This window comes from Corvus brachyrhynchos, unplaced genomic scaffold (genome assembly GCF_000691975.1).
Source record: "Corvus brachyrhynchos isolate BGI_N302 unplaced genomic scaffold, ASM69197v1 scaffold94, whole genome shotgun sequence".
NCBI classification, from domain to species: domain Eukaryota; kingdom Metazoa; phylum Chordata; class Aves; order Passeriformes; family Corvidae; genus Corvus; species Corvus brachyrhynchos.
In genome coordinates this window covers 7,810,121-7,826,564 of record NW_008238330.1, presented here as the reverse complement: position 1 = coordinate 7,826,564, position 16,444 = coordinate 7,810,121, and the positions used below count along the sequence as shown (strand labels likewise).

At 40.2% G+C, this 16,444-nt stretch overlaps 1 protein-coding gene across 1 annotated transcript in view; it reads left to right on the top strand.

Moving 5' to 3' along the window:
* The window catches only part of NPSR1 (neuropeptide S receptor 1), a 62,725-nt gene that overhangs the window by 43,907 nt on the left and 2,374 nt on the right, over positions 1-16,444 (top strand). The window contains exons 5-8 of the mRNA XM_017734460.1: positions 4,482-4,683; positions 13,180-13,256; positions 13,937-14,026; positions 16,145-16,326. Of these exons, the coding sequence (XP_017589949.1) occupies positions 4,482-4,683; positions 13,180-13,256; positions 13,937-14,026; positions 16,145-16,326 (551 nt within the window). The remainder of the gene's footprint in view (positions 1-4,481; positions 4,684-13,179; positions 13,257-13,936; positions 14,027-16,144; positions 16,327-16,444) is intronic.

Sequence of the window (16,444 nt, the reverse complement as noted above, 5' to 3'; positions counted from 1 at the left end):
TCTGGCTACGTTTGAACTCTGTTACAGTTTTGTAAATGATGAGGGAGCTGTGGTTTCAAGATTTATTAAACTCCACTTAGCCCTCAGCAGTTTTTATAAGTATTGTGTTAGCAAAGAATGAAATGACATTTTTAAAAGTATAGTGGTTTTCATTATCTTCCAGCATTTTCAGAAGGTTATTAGGAGGAAAAGCCTTGTGTCACTATACTGACTGTAGGAGCTGAAATATCTGTACTGTCTATTTATTCACATTAAAAAATAACTTGGATGGAGGGTGGGGTAGTCTAATTCATACAATAGTTTGATATATCTTCAAAATATATAGCATATAAGTTTGGATACCTATTGTTTCTTGTAATTTCTTCTGTTTGTTTAGTTTCAGGTTTTTTTACAGCATTCAGGTATATCCTGGCCTCTTAGCAGTACAGTTTAAAGAAAATTATTTCTTTCCTACAGAACCAAAGTGGGGTGTTAAGTATGTTGCACTGAGTGAAGAAACAGAAATAGCAGGTGGGGAGGAAGAAGAACAGTTAGAAGAAGCATGAGGTCTGGTGGATGTGCTTTAATCAGATGCAAATATCATTCTTGTTTTGGAGTAATGATGGCTTTTGCCAGACGGCTCTATTCAGGGGATCAGATTAATGGTCCTTCTGGCCTTAAAAACCTGTGAGTCAATCACAGCTGAGACAGTGGTGCAGCTTTGGCAGATGTTAAGGTCTGGAAGCTTCAAATACTTGTGTGAAATTTAGATTTATATTCCCCAGTGTGCAGATCAACTCTTTCAGAACAGGGAGATGGATATCAAGGTTTTTTCAGTGGGCTTCGGGAGGGGTGGCATTGCTCTACAGCTCCTGCAGGAGGGCTCATAAACCAGGTGGGGCAGGGGCTCATAAACCTGCTGGCTGAGCAGGATGAGCTGTGGGACAAACCTGCTGGCATTTCTTCCTTATGCATGGTGCACAAAAAGCAGCACTTGTTAAATCACCACCTGGGCATAGTAAAGAATTTGATGATTAATCTTTGAAAAGCACTTTGGAGTTGAAACAAACCCACAACAAATCATTTCAAATCTTCATAAAAGCTTTTTTTTTTTTTTAATCCCATCTCCTATACCTATACCATAAAGATTTTGGGGGGGTTTTTTTAAGACTGGAGAAGAGCAGACATTACCCCCAGTCAAAGGTAGGAGAGTCATCAGCTGGGTGCATCTCTAGTCGGGGGAAAAAGGTCACAAACAGAGAGAAATGACAAAACTGACAAAACTCACCTGCCTCTTGCCACCTGACACTGTTGCACAAGCAAAGACCATGTTCAAAGGAAAAAAGAAGGCAGCTGCAAATCCAAAAGAAGGCTCTAGAGAGGTATATTTATCATAGCAACTTTCTGGAACATACATAAAATAATCACCTTTTGCACCCAGCTATTTCTTGCAGAGGTGCCATGTGGGATGCTTTTGAAATGCCCTCTTAGCTATTCTTCAGATAGAGAACAAAGAGATTTACAAATCTTTGTCACTGGTGATGACACAGAGGAACTTCATGAACAGTTCTGACTCAACCTGTGGCAAATTTCTTTCAAAATGATACCCTTATCCCCCCAAAATCCTTCAATCACGAAACAAAAGAGTTCTTTCTTCTTACTGATTTAAAAAATTATGTTTCTGTGTAGCCTTGAAATATAATTTTAGAAAAAAATCAAATATTTCACTTTGAAAATGTCAAACAATTTTTAAAATCGTGATTTAGTTACTAGCCCCAAGTCCTGTTAAAAAGCATTTGCAATGAGCTGTTCTTTGCATGGTTTTTAAGAAAGCAAACTTCAACAGCTGAATATTTTATACTTTGCAAGTACATAAATGACCACAGAAATTGCAGGATGGGAAGGAAATATGCCTTCTAATCCTAAAGCTTTTACTATAAGACACCTAATTCTACAACCAAGAGGGTATTAAGAATAAATTGTAAAATTAAGATCAAAAAAGAAAAGAAACTGAAGAGTTATAGCAGAAAATATTTTGTAAATACTTCATCATGTTGAAAAGGTATGTGCAAACAACACGCAAACTAAACAATAGGTGAAAGAAGAAATGCTTAAGTAAAAGACAAAACCCAAAAATATGTAAACTGATCCTTGCATAGCTTTGGGCTGAAAACAGTGCTATCACTGAGATTCTGGATCATCTCTGCTCTCTCTGGATTTAAAACCTAATTTTAAAGTGGCACTCAATTTATCAAAGGATTGCATAGCATTGACATTCTGGATGGCAGGAAGCAAAAATCCTTCCATGAGGTGACTCCCTGTCCCAGTTGCTGGGAGTTGAGAGATGTGCTCAAACCCATTGTCAGAATGTGTGGATGGTGGGAGCAGAGCAGAGGGGACAGTCACATGGAAACATCTTTTAGGAGAGTCAGAGCCAGAGCTCACAACTGAGATTCCCATCCCAACCCTGCGAGTTGGTCGTGGCCACCCCAGCATGGAAAACTCTAAAGCAAAATGCTCAGACTGGTTGAATAGAATATTGTATTTCAAAAGTTGTTATTTGATTTCATTTATAACAGATATAGCTCTAGTTATGTGATTTGCTGGCATTTAGAGCATATTAGAGCAACTATTAAAAATGCAGCACAAAAAAAAGCCCTGCTGGTGAGGCAGAAGATTAACATTATTCCGATAAAAAAAAAATCTACTTACCTATCAGCTCTGTAAAGCCCTTTAAACTAGCAAGGCCATATTCTACCAAATGCAAGGGACATTTGAAAATAAGAATAAATGAACATTGCAGGAAATGAGTGTTCATTTGTGTATGAAACACAAAGATACAATACCACTCTTGCCCAACCCAAATTGCCCAGTTCTGTTCAAATTAAGGTCATGCTATACAACAAAAAAAAATATGGTTTCTTTTCCAGCTCTGATCTTTTTCAGTTAGAAAAACACAGGTGGGCCCCACTGAGGCTTGCATGATTGTAGTTTAAGTAGTTAGTTCACATTTGAAATGTCCTTTCTGTCAGGAAATATTTTTCAAAATTTATTCTTAATATCCCTTTTGCTAAGTTTATTCTGTTATGCTTTGGGAAACTTCACAGTTCTCCTTTGCCTGTACAATATTTATAGCCTTAATCTAACCCTCTCACTTACGCAGATGTCATCAGAGTTCCCTTAAGCCCTAGATTAGCAAGACCATACTTTGCTGAACGTGGGTAGCATTTAAAAATGAGCAGGATAACTGAATATTTGCAACTGATGTTTTATAAAGCATAAAATTACTTTTTGAATGTCTCACCCACATGCTTTTGTATTGCTCTTTGAGCTTCAAGGAGGAAAGACATACTTCTTGATATGCATAATTTAAAGTGATTTTCTATTTCACACACAACCTCGGGTATTTTTTAGGACAATAAAGTATTTGAACACTAAAGCTTCCCAGATCAAAAAAAATCTGTTCCCATCTGTTCTTCTCACAGTCTGGCTGAGAAGGAACAACTGTCCCCGAGAATCATAGGTACTCTGCAGACCACCCCTTTTTCCCCACACTTTTCAGCTAGGGCTAACTGGATTTTAGCAAGAAGGTGGAGGTTTTTGAATATTAAAGCCTTGGGACTTTTTGCTCCAACCCACTGATATTTACAAAATCCCATGGGTGCCACTAGGCATCACTTGGTTTCCCACTTGTTTTTCCCCACTTGGCAGTGGCCAGAAATCAAGAGGATGCAGTAACCCAAACCTGACTGAGGTTTTGGGATCCTTCAGCTCCTGTTCTTCACCATGAAGTCCAGCAGGATCTCCCAGTTCCTGTATTTTGCAGCAGATAAAACAGGGCTGGGCACTTGAGCACCATCATCTGCCCGGTCTCATGGTTAGCAGTCCACTCTTGGCGTGACTTGGGGTTATCAACAGGAGCTGGGTTTGGTCCCCATCATGATAAAGTGAAGTGCAGGGGATGCCCAGGCTCTTCAGGTCCACATTTCTTTGGGACAGTAAAGTTGCAGCTGGAGTTAAAAGCAGATGGTTATGCAGTCTTGTTCTGATCCTGAATTGAGACATTTTCTTTTTCCTCATAGGAAATGTTTAGCAATCTTTCTCCCTTCAAGGTTCATCACTAGGCATGAAGTAGGGCAGGCCTGCAGACCTTTACATCCATTCATGATGTTTTCTTGGTGGCGTAGAGGTACCATTTGCATTTCATGTTTCTGACTTGCTGACCCTGACCTTTCTCGTAGTGTTTCAGATTCAACAGGGCCTAAACATCCTTAAATAAAACTTGCAAAATACAAGCCCATAATGGCGTGACAATTTATCATGAGAAAGCGATGAAATCCCTATTCTCCTTTGAAGTCTTTTCAGCATCAGACAGCCGCAGCCTAAAATTCCCTTTCTTCACAGAATTTCTTCCTCCTCCCTGCCTTTCTGTCAGTAGTGCTGCAAGGGTTCACTCGCACCAACAACCCCACTGACACTGTCTGTTTGACTCTCGTACACAGAAAGACAGGCGAAAGTGCTTATTGGAGTGGCTTGGAGCCTCTCTTTCCTGTTTTCCATACCAACTCTGATTATTTTTGGGAAGCAGCAGCTCTCCAATGGGGAAGTGCAGTGCTGGGCTCTCTGGCCTGATGACTCCTACTGGATCCCCTACATGACTGTGGTGGCTTTCCTGGTGTATTTCATTCCTCTGATCATTATCAGGTAAGCCTGAACCCCAGTCAGCAAGTGTGTGGTGAAAGCTGTCAAGTGTGCAATCAGCTTAATGCTTTAATTTCTACTCATTCATTACAATTTCATTTCCATACCTGCTGCATAGCTGCTTTGGTTTTTATCACATAATACACGGGTCGTTGTACTTGCCCTGGGTGTTCTCCGTGTGGTATTAACTGCCAGAAACACTTTCTCTGAATCTCTAAGTGTGTCCACTTATCTCCACAGCTTCAGGCTTGAAAGATATTTTTATAAACCCAGTATGAATATTTATCCATTATTACAAAAGATAATTTTAATAGAAGAACAGGAAACTACACTTAGCGCTAATTAAACTAAAATTAACTTGAAGTGCTCTCAAGCTTCACAGTACTCGACAAGTGTTCCTTCACCAGGACTGGAAAGAAATCTCCAAGCATGGAAGCTGCCAACCACTCCTAAAATATGAACAAATGTAATTCTTCCTGTTTTGTAACAGGAAACCTAAGCTGCAGATATTTGAGCCTGATTTGCCCCTAATCCCAAAGACAATCTGCAGAACCTGTATTAAACTGAGGTCAACCAATACTGCAGACTGTGCTTCGTGATCAGTAAAGTTTATCGCCTCCCTCCAGGGCACTGCCATTAGCTCCATTAAACAGAAGTTAACTAGCCACGAGGAGCCACCAATGCAAAAGAGCAGTCAAAATCAGATGTGGAAGGGGAGTGAGGCTCCTTAACTGCCTCAAAGTGCTGCCAGTGGCAATAACATTTCTTCAAGCCTTCATTTTTCTTTCCCTTTTTTTCTCTTTCACTAGCAAGGTTACAATTGTATTTCTTTGTGTCCATCTCTTCTTGTTAGCAGCAAGAAAGACTTGCTGGGACTTCTTTTTCCCCCCGTAATTTGGTGACGGGCTGCTTGGACTCTGAGAGGGGAACTAAGTTTGCAGTGTGCCTTGGATTTATCTCTTGGTCCATCTGCTTTTCCAACAAGTTACGAGCCAGGAGTCTCACTTAGCTTCCTGCTTATTAGTACCCTGGGTGAGAGTGTGGTGTGCAGAGGCTGATCTTTTCTAGATGATGACAGGACTGACTACATAATCTAAATAAATGCCTGGAAGTTTATTACTGTTTTATCACAGAGATCAAGTTCTGCATCTTCTAATGGTAACAAGTCAATCTCTGATAGAATCAAAACCATGTGGTTCTTGAACTCATCTAGATGACTTTTTGATATGGACTCAAAATGGACCAGTGTTGCTCCCTGAGAAAAGGGATGATTTTTACACTTTGCTCACAACATGTCAGTTTGCTAAACCTTCCATTTTTGTGCTAGATTGCATAGACATAATAAAAAAAAAAATCAAGAATGTTCTTCTTAAAGAAAGGACACGATGGCACAATGGCAAGAGAGGGAAAACTACTCCCAAGTTGTCCAATGGCTCTTCCTAGGTAGGATCATTTCTCTGTCTCTGAAAGCCAGCCTAGTTTTCAATATACAAAAAAAAATATTCTTGGTAATACGTAAATAAAAATGTGGGTAGATCTGCAGCCCAGCAGCAAAAGCAATAAACATACACTGCACGGACAAAAAGCAATTTAACGGTGAAAAAAAATGGCACTAGAAAACTTTGAGGCTGGCTGTTACTGTGAAAGGGTCTCTTTTATGAGCTTTCTCAAATAGGTAGCAGTTGGGAAATTCTAGCCAGCATCTTAAGTGTTCTAGGAAATAAAACCCCACAGACTGCCCAGTTACAGTCATTCCATAGGTGTGTGAAACATCTCTTTCACACTCAAACATACAGATTTGCATGGTTTCTATTACAGACCAGCCACTCCTTTTACACACCATCTATACTTGTCTGGCAAGAAAAGGGAAGCTACATAGCAATAAATGTTTCAGAGCTGTTGACATTATGCTCCCCTCCTCCCTGCCAAAGAAAGATATTCAAACCAGATCAGCTCTGTGATTTGCTTCACGGTAGATCCCCAGAAGCAAGAAGGTGATGAAGACATGAGGGGAAAGAGAAAGGCAGTGAAACTGGCATTTCATGTGATTGCCCTGACATCTGAGACATGAATAAAACATCCTAAAATTTTTGTGGCTTTAACCTTAAGCAACTTTTACACAAGAAGTTTATGGCAGGACAGGAACTGGCTTTGGAGCCAGGAGCAGCACAGTGTCCGTCACCTACCCAGAAACTTTCCTGGTTTCACTGTTTATTAACACAAATGCTCCTGTGTCCTTGCCAGAAGAAGTCAGATTTTTGACAGGTCCAAAGTGGTGTCTGGCACTGGAAAGAAGGAAAGGGAGTGGTGCAGGGAAGGATTTGTGCTGATTTACTTCTAGTTGTCAGTGATACTATTTTCTTCAGAACAGGGAGGATTGTCTAAAACCACAGAAAAAGAGGATTAGCATCAGGGCAAGTCAGCAGAGACATTACGAAAAAATGCCATGCAATTTGGAAGGAAATGGCTATTTTTTAGAACACCTTTTTTAAGTCTCAAGCATAAAAGTGAAGGTTGCAGCTTCCCAGCTGATGTATCTGTAAAACATCTGTCAACACAGCCTGAAGGTGTGACATCTGTTTCTTTAAAAGTTATTGGCAGTCCAGGAGTTTAAAGCTAATCCACCTGATGTGGCTGCAGCGTACAAATACTCTGGTAAGCAGTTTGTGGCTCAAGAACAGCAGGAAGGTCTGTTAACATCTCCAGGGACTCAGTTTCTCTGTAAAAGTTTTGTTCCACCCAATACTTTCAGATGCCCAGGAGGTTTGATGACAAGCGAGATGCTATTTCATGAGGGTGAGAGAGATCACGTACATCCCAGTCGTGGGTTACTCTGTCAAGAGATTATTTATAAAAATGAAAGGCAATATTTAATAAATGTAGGAAGGCATTTTGTGATTTTTTTTTTTTAATTTAATGACCTTTAGCCAAAGATGTTATTCAAAAAATGCCACAGCATAACAATGGAGAGAAGATCCATAAATGTGCAACTGAAAAGCCAAGGATCAGTAGAAGAAGCCGTGAATACATATAAGCAGAAGCCAAGGCATATGCCACACTTAGTGAGGAAGCAAGGCAGGATGCACACAGGGAAAAAAATAAAACCTTTTCTTCAAGAATTCATATTGTTTGCACAGCTACTTTATTTTCTCTGCTGAAGCACTCTGATTTAGCTGCCTGGCAGGTGTCTGACGCAATGTGGGACACTGGCTGGCGGAGTTAATTCTTAATTAGTTCTGCTGCCTGAATCTGCTGAAAACCTAACCTCTAGAGCAAAGCAGTTCACTGATGACAGCACTTTTTCTGGTGCTGCTCATCTGAAGTGCGTACAAAGGATAAAATCTTACTTTTCAGGTGCAGGACTTAATTCCACACTAGATATGCTGCTTTGGCTGAGCTGTTTTCACTTGTTACAGTCCAGACACCATCATCTTTTAAGCTTCTCTCATCCATCCCTCAGCTCTCTCAGTGGAGCTGACTTCACATGTTCCTGACAGCCTTCAACCAACTTGCAGGAGTTGTGTTATTCATAACACTGCAGCCCATGGAATGAATTATTTAGCTGATAACCTTATGCTTACTCTGGAAAACCCTTCCACTGACAAGCTAAACCCCCAGATGTGGTGTGAGCAAACTCTATAGATTCCAAGCCAAAACATGAACCAGAAGAAAACACCATTCTCTACCTCCCCACCCCGCTTTTTAAAAAAATGTATATATAGAAAGGTAATTTATTAAGAAAACTGCAAAAACCTGAAAGATTTTAATACTTCTGAGGTCTATTCCTACCACTTCTTCACAACTAGAGAATCAGCAATCAGTTATCAGAGCTTGTGGTTTTTCAGCAAGTTTTTTTATCTGATTATAATACCAATGAACAAGAACCGAATAATGAAAAGAAAAAGTAAAGCTATGATTTGTATTTTTAATCCAAGTGTGTGGATATCTTTGAGAGCTGAAAAAAGTGGAGAATATTTGTTCTTTTCATAGTAAAACTTCCCTTGTCCCCACTGTCTCAGTGTAGTACAGGAAGGGCCACAGATTCTGAGTCAAGTATTTCTTTACAGTGCTTAAAAATTGGACCTGTTCCCTCTTATTTACATTATTCTACCACTTCTTCTGCAGCTGATATTATAAACTGACTAAACCCCAGAAAACTCATAAAAAGTAATTAGGGAACCTGCAGTAATTAGTTCTCTCCTCTTCTGGGACAAGTGTCATCAGCTATAACCAAAGCCTTTTCTCCTACGCCGAAATATCCCAAGCAAAGCTCAAATGGTATCTGTGATGGTTGAAAACCTCTGGGGCACTGCTGAACAGAGGTTAAATATGGGTCAAATCAAGATTACACACTGCTCTCCTGTAAATATTTGCACCTGGGCCCCTCAGAACCTGTGATGGGGAGACAGAAGACCTACTGGGTTTCTATTCTGCATTGCTGCTCTGTGCCAAAACATAATTATTTTCTGGCACTTGAGTATCCAGAAATTCAGAGTCTTTTAGCTGTTATTCATGATTGCTAAATATATTTTTTATATTTTAACATTATAAATATAATACATAGACATTTACCTAATATAATTGTAAACTCATGTTTTAAAAAAAAATTGCTAAAACTCCTCTTGAAACACAGAGGGAAAAGATATCCATCTGCTGTTTAAAATCTAAACTCCAAAGAGAACATTTGCTTTGGAACAGCTGAAAAATAATTAGACGAGAAAAAAACCAGAATCAGCTAAAAGGAAAAATATGGAATTAAACCCAAGGCATTGCAATGAAATAAAAAATAGATTAAATAAAAGGTATTTCTCTGAATTAAATCAAATAAAGGGACTGGAAATACCATTAATAAAAATACTAAAGGTCATTTTTTGAACTAGATTCAGTGAGCCCATTCATTTTTGCCTGCGATTTCCATTTCTAAATAAAAACCTTAGATTTTCCACATATGTTCTAATGTCTGCCCATCTCTTCACTTACCCATTACATGTGCCTGCAGTGGTTTGTTCAGATGAGGTTACTTTTCTCTTTAGACAAATAGTGCTGTAAATTAGCTACCATAAAACAAAGCAGATGCATCACTTTGCACAGATAATTTATAAGGAACAATAGGATGATAAATAGAATGGGGAGCTTAAGTGCACTTTTGCCACTCCTTTTACTAGAAAATACTGAGGCTGCGTGGGATGCTGTCATACTGCAATTATTTACTTTAAAAAAAATCGGTATTTAAAGAGTGGGCAGATCAATAATGCTTATGATTGTTAATATCAATACATAGATTTACCAGAACAAAGTTTATTAAAAAAAAAAAAGAAGTGGTCTATGAATTAAAATTAAAGATGGGGTGGGATTATTCACAGTTGCATTTGTATGACTAACCATGAGTTACGTATTTACATGGATAAAAAGTGCTGTAATTACCAATGAGGCATATTAAACAACACCATTAACTAACATCAGGTTATGACGAACATGCCTCTTAATTCTTTAGAATCTGGATCAAGCTAAATTGTTTTTGGAGATGCAAAGAGTTTAATTTCTGAGATACATCCATAATGTGAGCCATATTTTTGTGTTTTCCATATCTCGAGATATGCGTTTTATCAGGGTTAGAAAAATCATCACATTTTCAGATCAAAAGCATGTCCTTTCTATCCTGCAGTCTTCAAAGCCTGAGCAGCTACTTTTCAGAATGGCTTGGATGAGTTTTTCGTCCAGCTTTGACTTTTCCACCGCACTTACAGACACAAAGAAGCCTGACAGCATCTGGACCTAAAGAACTGCACATCCCATCTCCCAGTGCTTTCAGTGGAGACAAGGGCAAACAGCATGCAGGCATATTACATGGGTTGGAAAAAGAGGTTTGTGGCAATGTGTACCACGTGCTTTTACACCTCGGCATTATATAATTACATATAATTATATAATACAGTGAAGGCTGAGCAGTTCAACATCCAGAGGAAGGGAACAGAGATTAGGATATGGTTGGAATGGTGCAGAGTATTGCCAAACACTCCTCTGAATACCGGTTTGTCATCTGTTCCCTGCTACTCTTTTCTCATCTGCCACTTTATTTTTCTAGTGAGAATTTCTTTGAGATTTGACCAACCTCTTCATCCTCCTCCAGCCGCCTTTCCCAAGAAGGAAAGGAGCTACAAATATATTCTGTAAAAAGGCTTATTTTCCCTTGTAAGAAAAATACTTCTCTTCCATAAGCGCCCTCTTTTTACTTTTGTGGCTTTGAAACACACATGTAGTTGCCTGTTATGATCCCATGCTTTAGGAGACATGTTTCTGGAAATTCCAGTTTCTTTGCTGCATGCCACCATTGCTGGGGGAAAAAAAAACAGCTTAGGCACTACTATGAACTGGAGTCCCAGAGAGATCAAATCATAAATGAATAACTGTGGCTGGCACAAGATTTGCTCAGAAGTTTACCAAGCATGACAAGTGACTCGTCTTTCCTGACATCCACCCTGAGCAGCTTTACACCACCTCCAGTCCATTCCTGATAAGGAAGGCTCCAGTGGCTTCAGCTGCACAGAAACGAAAGGTGAACAGAGGCAAAAACACCCACACAGATCCACTATGTTGGCGGTACTTTATAAGATGCTGGATGAAAACAAGAATTCAACTTTCCTCTGGAGTTCTAAAAATTAAGGTTTCAAATGAATCAGCATGTAATCTCATATGTGAAATGCCAACGAAGAAGACAGATGCTGTAACTGTATCTGGCAAAAGACATGCCGCTACCAGACTCTGCAGCCAAGAGGGCAGGAATTCTGGGGTCAAAGGGAAAGCAAGTGAGAAGCCTGGCTTCATAATTCAATCCTTATGGAATTTGGCTGAAAGTAAGGAGTCTGAATATTTTGACTACAGAGTTAGACTCCTTTATCCTGATGCTTAAGGAACTCTCAATATGTCCTGGTGGACAAAGGAAAATCTGCATCAGAGAGGACACTTTCAATTGCAAATAAAGAGGTCAGGCTAGAGCTGGCAGGATAGGAAGAAAATAGAAATAGGGCTTTTAAGAGCCGGCTGGAATTTTTTTTGAGATGACAACAATTATCATTATAATACATTCTGATTCATTGGAATAATCAAAGGTGAAATGATACGTAAATTTTCCACCATTGTCTGTAAAGATACAGAGAAACTCTCAAGTGTATGAGCTGTTAAATAAACAGGCTCTTGAAAAGCCAGGAGATAAAAGGAAAATGCTTAAATCAGCTGGGAGCCAAGCTGGACTTTTGAAGGGATTAAGGAGAGCAAATTGTAGTCCACGGCAGATGCATGCAAACCCCTCACCGGGCAAGGATGCTACGGCTCTGCTGCACAGCCCTGACTGCACATTGAATTTACAGCTCTCACCTACTAAGCCTGGAAACCAGATGGCTCAAACTTCCACGGAAAGGAAACCTCCAAACCTCCACAGCTTTTTGAGCACAAATACTGCCTTTGCAAGCGCGTCAACAGTTGAGGGTGCTGTAGGAAAGACTCGTATACCAGTCTGAAAGTTCTAATAAGAATAATGCCTCTTCTGATAACAAAAATAAGCCACATAACAGTAAGATACATTTTTGCCTCTATAAAACACCCTGAAATTACGTCCTTCATTGCACCTTTTTCACATAAGGACCACTAAGGTTTATGGCAATTAACATCATCAAGAAGAACATGGGTTCCAATAGCTCTTCAGCCTGAACTAATTATTTTTACCTATTCTATATTAAATCAATAGAAGACCAGACTGGTTACTGCATAGAGAAAGATAATAACTATACAAGGTCATTGTGTACTAGGGCAGTTTTTATCTTTCATACTGAAAGTATATAAACCTCCCTAAATATGCAAATTGTGGTGGAACTGGTTTTGAATCATCTAATTCTTCCCATTTATCTGACACTTCTGTCCTCTTGATTGCCACCACAGGACCCTGAGACCCAAAACTGAGCACTGCTGTATTTATTTGCATTTCTCATGGATCCTGCCCTCATCAAATTCCCCAGGGTGAAATTTTATTCACGAGCTTCATACCCACAATGTAGCAGCAAAATAGAAGTGCATATACTGCAAAACCAGGTCCCTCCCTTGCTTCCCTCATCAGAGCTGGTGTTCCAGGGCTGATACTCAGATGGATTTGGCTTTGGCTAGCTCAAAATCACCAATGAGCTCTTGCCTGCGAGATTTTTGGCCAAATCACTGCATTCCTCTGAGCCTCAGATTTGACATCTACAAAGCCAGACAACCATAAGGACTTCCATGGTGAAAAGTCTTCAGATCTGCTTCTGAAAAATACTGTGGGAGAGTCATATCATATTTATTATTACTATTATTATTATTATTATTATTGTCATTTACTATTATTATTCCTATGCAGTCCCATCATCTCTGTGAACTCCTTACACATAGATGAGTGTGCTCTTACAGCACAAATGACCAGGATGTCTGTTACATTTATTGTGCCTAATACCAGCAGCTCTTCCCCTTCTGCAGCGTCATCTACTCCATTGTGATTCGAACCATCTGGGTGAAGAGCAAAGCTCAGGCTGTCATCATATCCAGCTGTCCTGGTGAGTCTCAGCACACCCATGACTCCAGCCTCATGATTCAATTCTGGCTGATTCCCGCCAATCTGGGGGTGCTTGGACATGCAGTGTCACATAGGGCCCCCACCACTGCACTGGGAATGGGGTTTCTGTATATGTTGATTCATAACTCATTTCTACATTATTTACCTTCTTTCCTTTGACACTAAATTCTCTTTAGAGACACAATAGGAAACATCTGTGAGAAAACGAACAAAAAGTAAAAACTACTTATTCTAGAGGTTAGAATTCCTGTTCCTAGAACTTTGTCCACTTCCAGAATAGTTTTTTTTCTAGCATATACTAAGCAACACTTTTTCTGAGTTTTCACATGTCCTTGCAAGTTTGAATTTTGCTCAAGATCAGAAACTCCTGGCCACAGAAAGCTCTGAAATTATCTGAGTGTTCCATCCCAGGGCTATACATGCCTCAATGCTTCAGGAAGACCTACTCTGCTTACATTTCCCCTTTTTATTTTGGGTGGCTCAGGTTTTGATTGTTCAACTTAAGCAGACTTGCAAGTGTCCAAATTTCAGGAAATACTGAGATCCTGACTGACACCAGGGGAAGATGGGGCTGTGTATTCCTGTCCTGCCTGTCAAGGTACACTGACACATCCACACACCAGTCCTATTCTTTCACTAGCTGAACTGTTCTTTTCCCAGGTGGCAAAACCTCCACTGGCTACACCAGGCGTGGGTTCATATCCAGGGCGAAAGTGAAAGCGATCAAATACAGCATTGTAATTATCCTTGGTAAGTGAAAAGCCCCACAGCTGGTAGCTAGGGAGGATGCTGGCATTAGGAAGCTGCTTTTCCTCAGCAATCTCTATCATCAGCAGACAAAGTAGATGGCTTGGAGAAGGAGCTTTACTTAGACACCTATCTTGCCTTCTGATCTTGTCCTTCCTCTCTCTTCTAGCTGATACACTCCTATTTTAGGCATCTGACATAAGCCTTAAATGAAATTGGGTGCACAGCCCCTTGTGTGCATAAAGACATTAAAGAGTCAATGTCTAAAAGGAAAAAAGGAAGGAGTCATCTCTTTCCCATCCAGACTGCTGAAAGATTTGGCAACTGAGTTGTCTTTTAGGCTTAGAGACACTGTACAACATGTGAGCTGCTGGGGTGGTGCAAGGGAGAGAAGAGGTCAGATGTGCAGCAATTGCATTTGATGTCACAGGTGTGTTGCCTGTTAAGATGAAAGGAATGAGCTCTCCTTTCCCAACTGGGCAGCAGATTACTTAGTGCAGGTGTTCTCTGTCTCCCAGGGAAATGACATTATTGTGATGCAATTAGGAGGCTGATATTCTATCTCAGTAAATAAGGGCAGCATCACACAGGGCCTGTGATTAGCTGCCAGAGACATGCAGGAAAGGAACCGAAGCTGTTTACTCCCAAGGGCTGACAGTCATCCCTTGACACTGAAATAGAGATTGCTCCTCTTTCCAACACTATGCAAAATTCAGATTGGAGAATATTGTGAGAACAGCCACTTGAGTAGCTTAGCTCACTGTCTAGTGCTAGCATCTGCACATGTGAGAGAGGCCAGTGTGATTCATACGGCTCATAAGCCCAAGAGCAGCTTCTCCATGTCTGAAATTTTCTGCATGGCAGTCAGAGAATGCTTTTGCCAGACACAGCTACTATTGCAAGGCCATCAGCTGCTGAGAGTGGGCATGGATGCTCAGTATTTCAGCAGACCTTGATGATGTTAGGCACCCAGCATCTCTTGATGTACAAACAGATTGACACCTAACATCTATGGATTTTTTTAAAGCCACCTAAAGTTCTGCGTAGTCAGTGCTATGATCTACACTGACACTGTGTATTGCTGTTTTGCATATATCTGTGCATAGACACCTCCTGTTCGGTTGTTTTAGAAAACAGGAGGGGAGCTTAACTCTTCCTTGCATTTTCAGTGAGCACTCAGCTGACTGCCAGCAAAGAAATTCTGATTAATGTGACAAGAAAGCGGGCACAAGATCATTCTGCTGTCTCACCTGAGTCAGGATGCGATCATGTGTCTCATTTCACAATTACCTATATGTTTGCAACCCAGGTATTTATAGCTTAGTTGAGTGAACTGCCTGTCTCAACATTTCTATGTAAATCCTGAATCAAAAGCTTTTGTGAGAAGAGACGGCATAGAAATTTGTGAGGGACGGATTAATTCCCTATGCCTGCAAATAAAGCTAGATCTGTGGCCTTTTTTTCCCTATCACCTCTGAACAAAAGCAGAGGCTATGAGCAGTACAGTCGTCTTTTCGCTTCCTCAAATTCATCTCTCAAATGGCAGAACAGGAAATTAGGAGAATCTTCCTGCACACTCCATGTACACAGCACCTTCAGCTAGCATGCCAAATGTCATGTTAGTTTGCAGTAATGCAGTGTGAAGGAGTGTCATTCCTTGCTCCTGGGTGTCTGAAAACCTTATTTTAATAGGTGGCTGTGACAGGCAGCGCTGTCACGGAATGGCATTTTGGCTGTGTGTACATTTAGATTGGCTGCTCACTCCAGGGACCATTAAAAGAGCACTTCGCTATAACTGATGATGCTTTAACTGGCTACCTATTTACCCTTTATGTGTTGTGTAGTGTTCAGAAGTGTCTCAATATGTCTAGAGGGAGCACTCTAAACACTTAGAGAAACACACGTAATATATTTTATAGGCATTAAAATAAAAATAAACACAAATAAAAGCACAATCTAATAACTATTCTCTTAAATAAGATCTTGATTGGGGAGAGGGGCTTTTTTTTGTATGAACAGATATTTATGTGTTATGACAGTCTCTCCAAGAGTGTGTAATTACCTCCCTAAATTGCTAAACTATCCAATGTCAAGCTCTTCCTCTCTCTGTCTCTTCTGCAGCATTTGTTCTCTGTTGGAGCCCTTACTTTCTTTTTGATATCCTGGACAACTTCAACATACTCCCTGAGACCAAAGAGCGCTTCTACGCATCTGTGATTATTCAGAACCTGCCAGCCTTGAACAGTGCCATCAACCCCCTCATCTACTGCTTCTTCAGCAACAGCCTCTGCCCCCCTTTTGAGTATTGCTCCTTTACTGTCACTCTAACTACCCCTAAGAAGGGAGGGAACACATAAACACAGTCCCTAAACTGATTAACTATTTTTGACTCCTTTAATTCTGACCATTCTTTATTTTTTG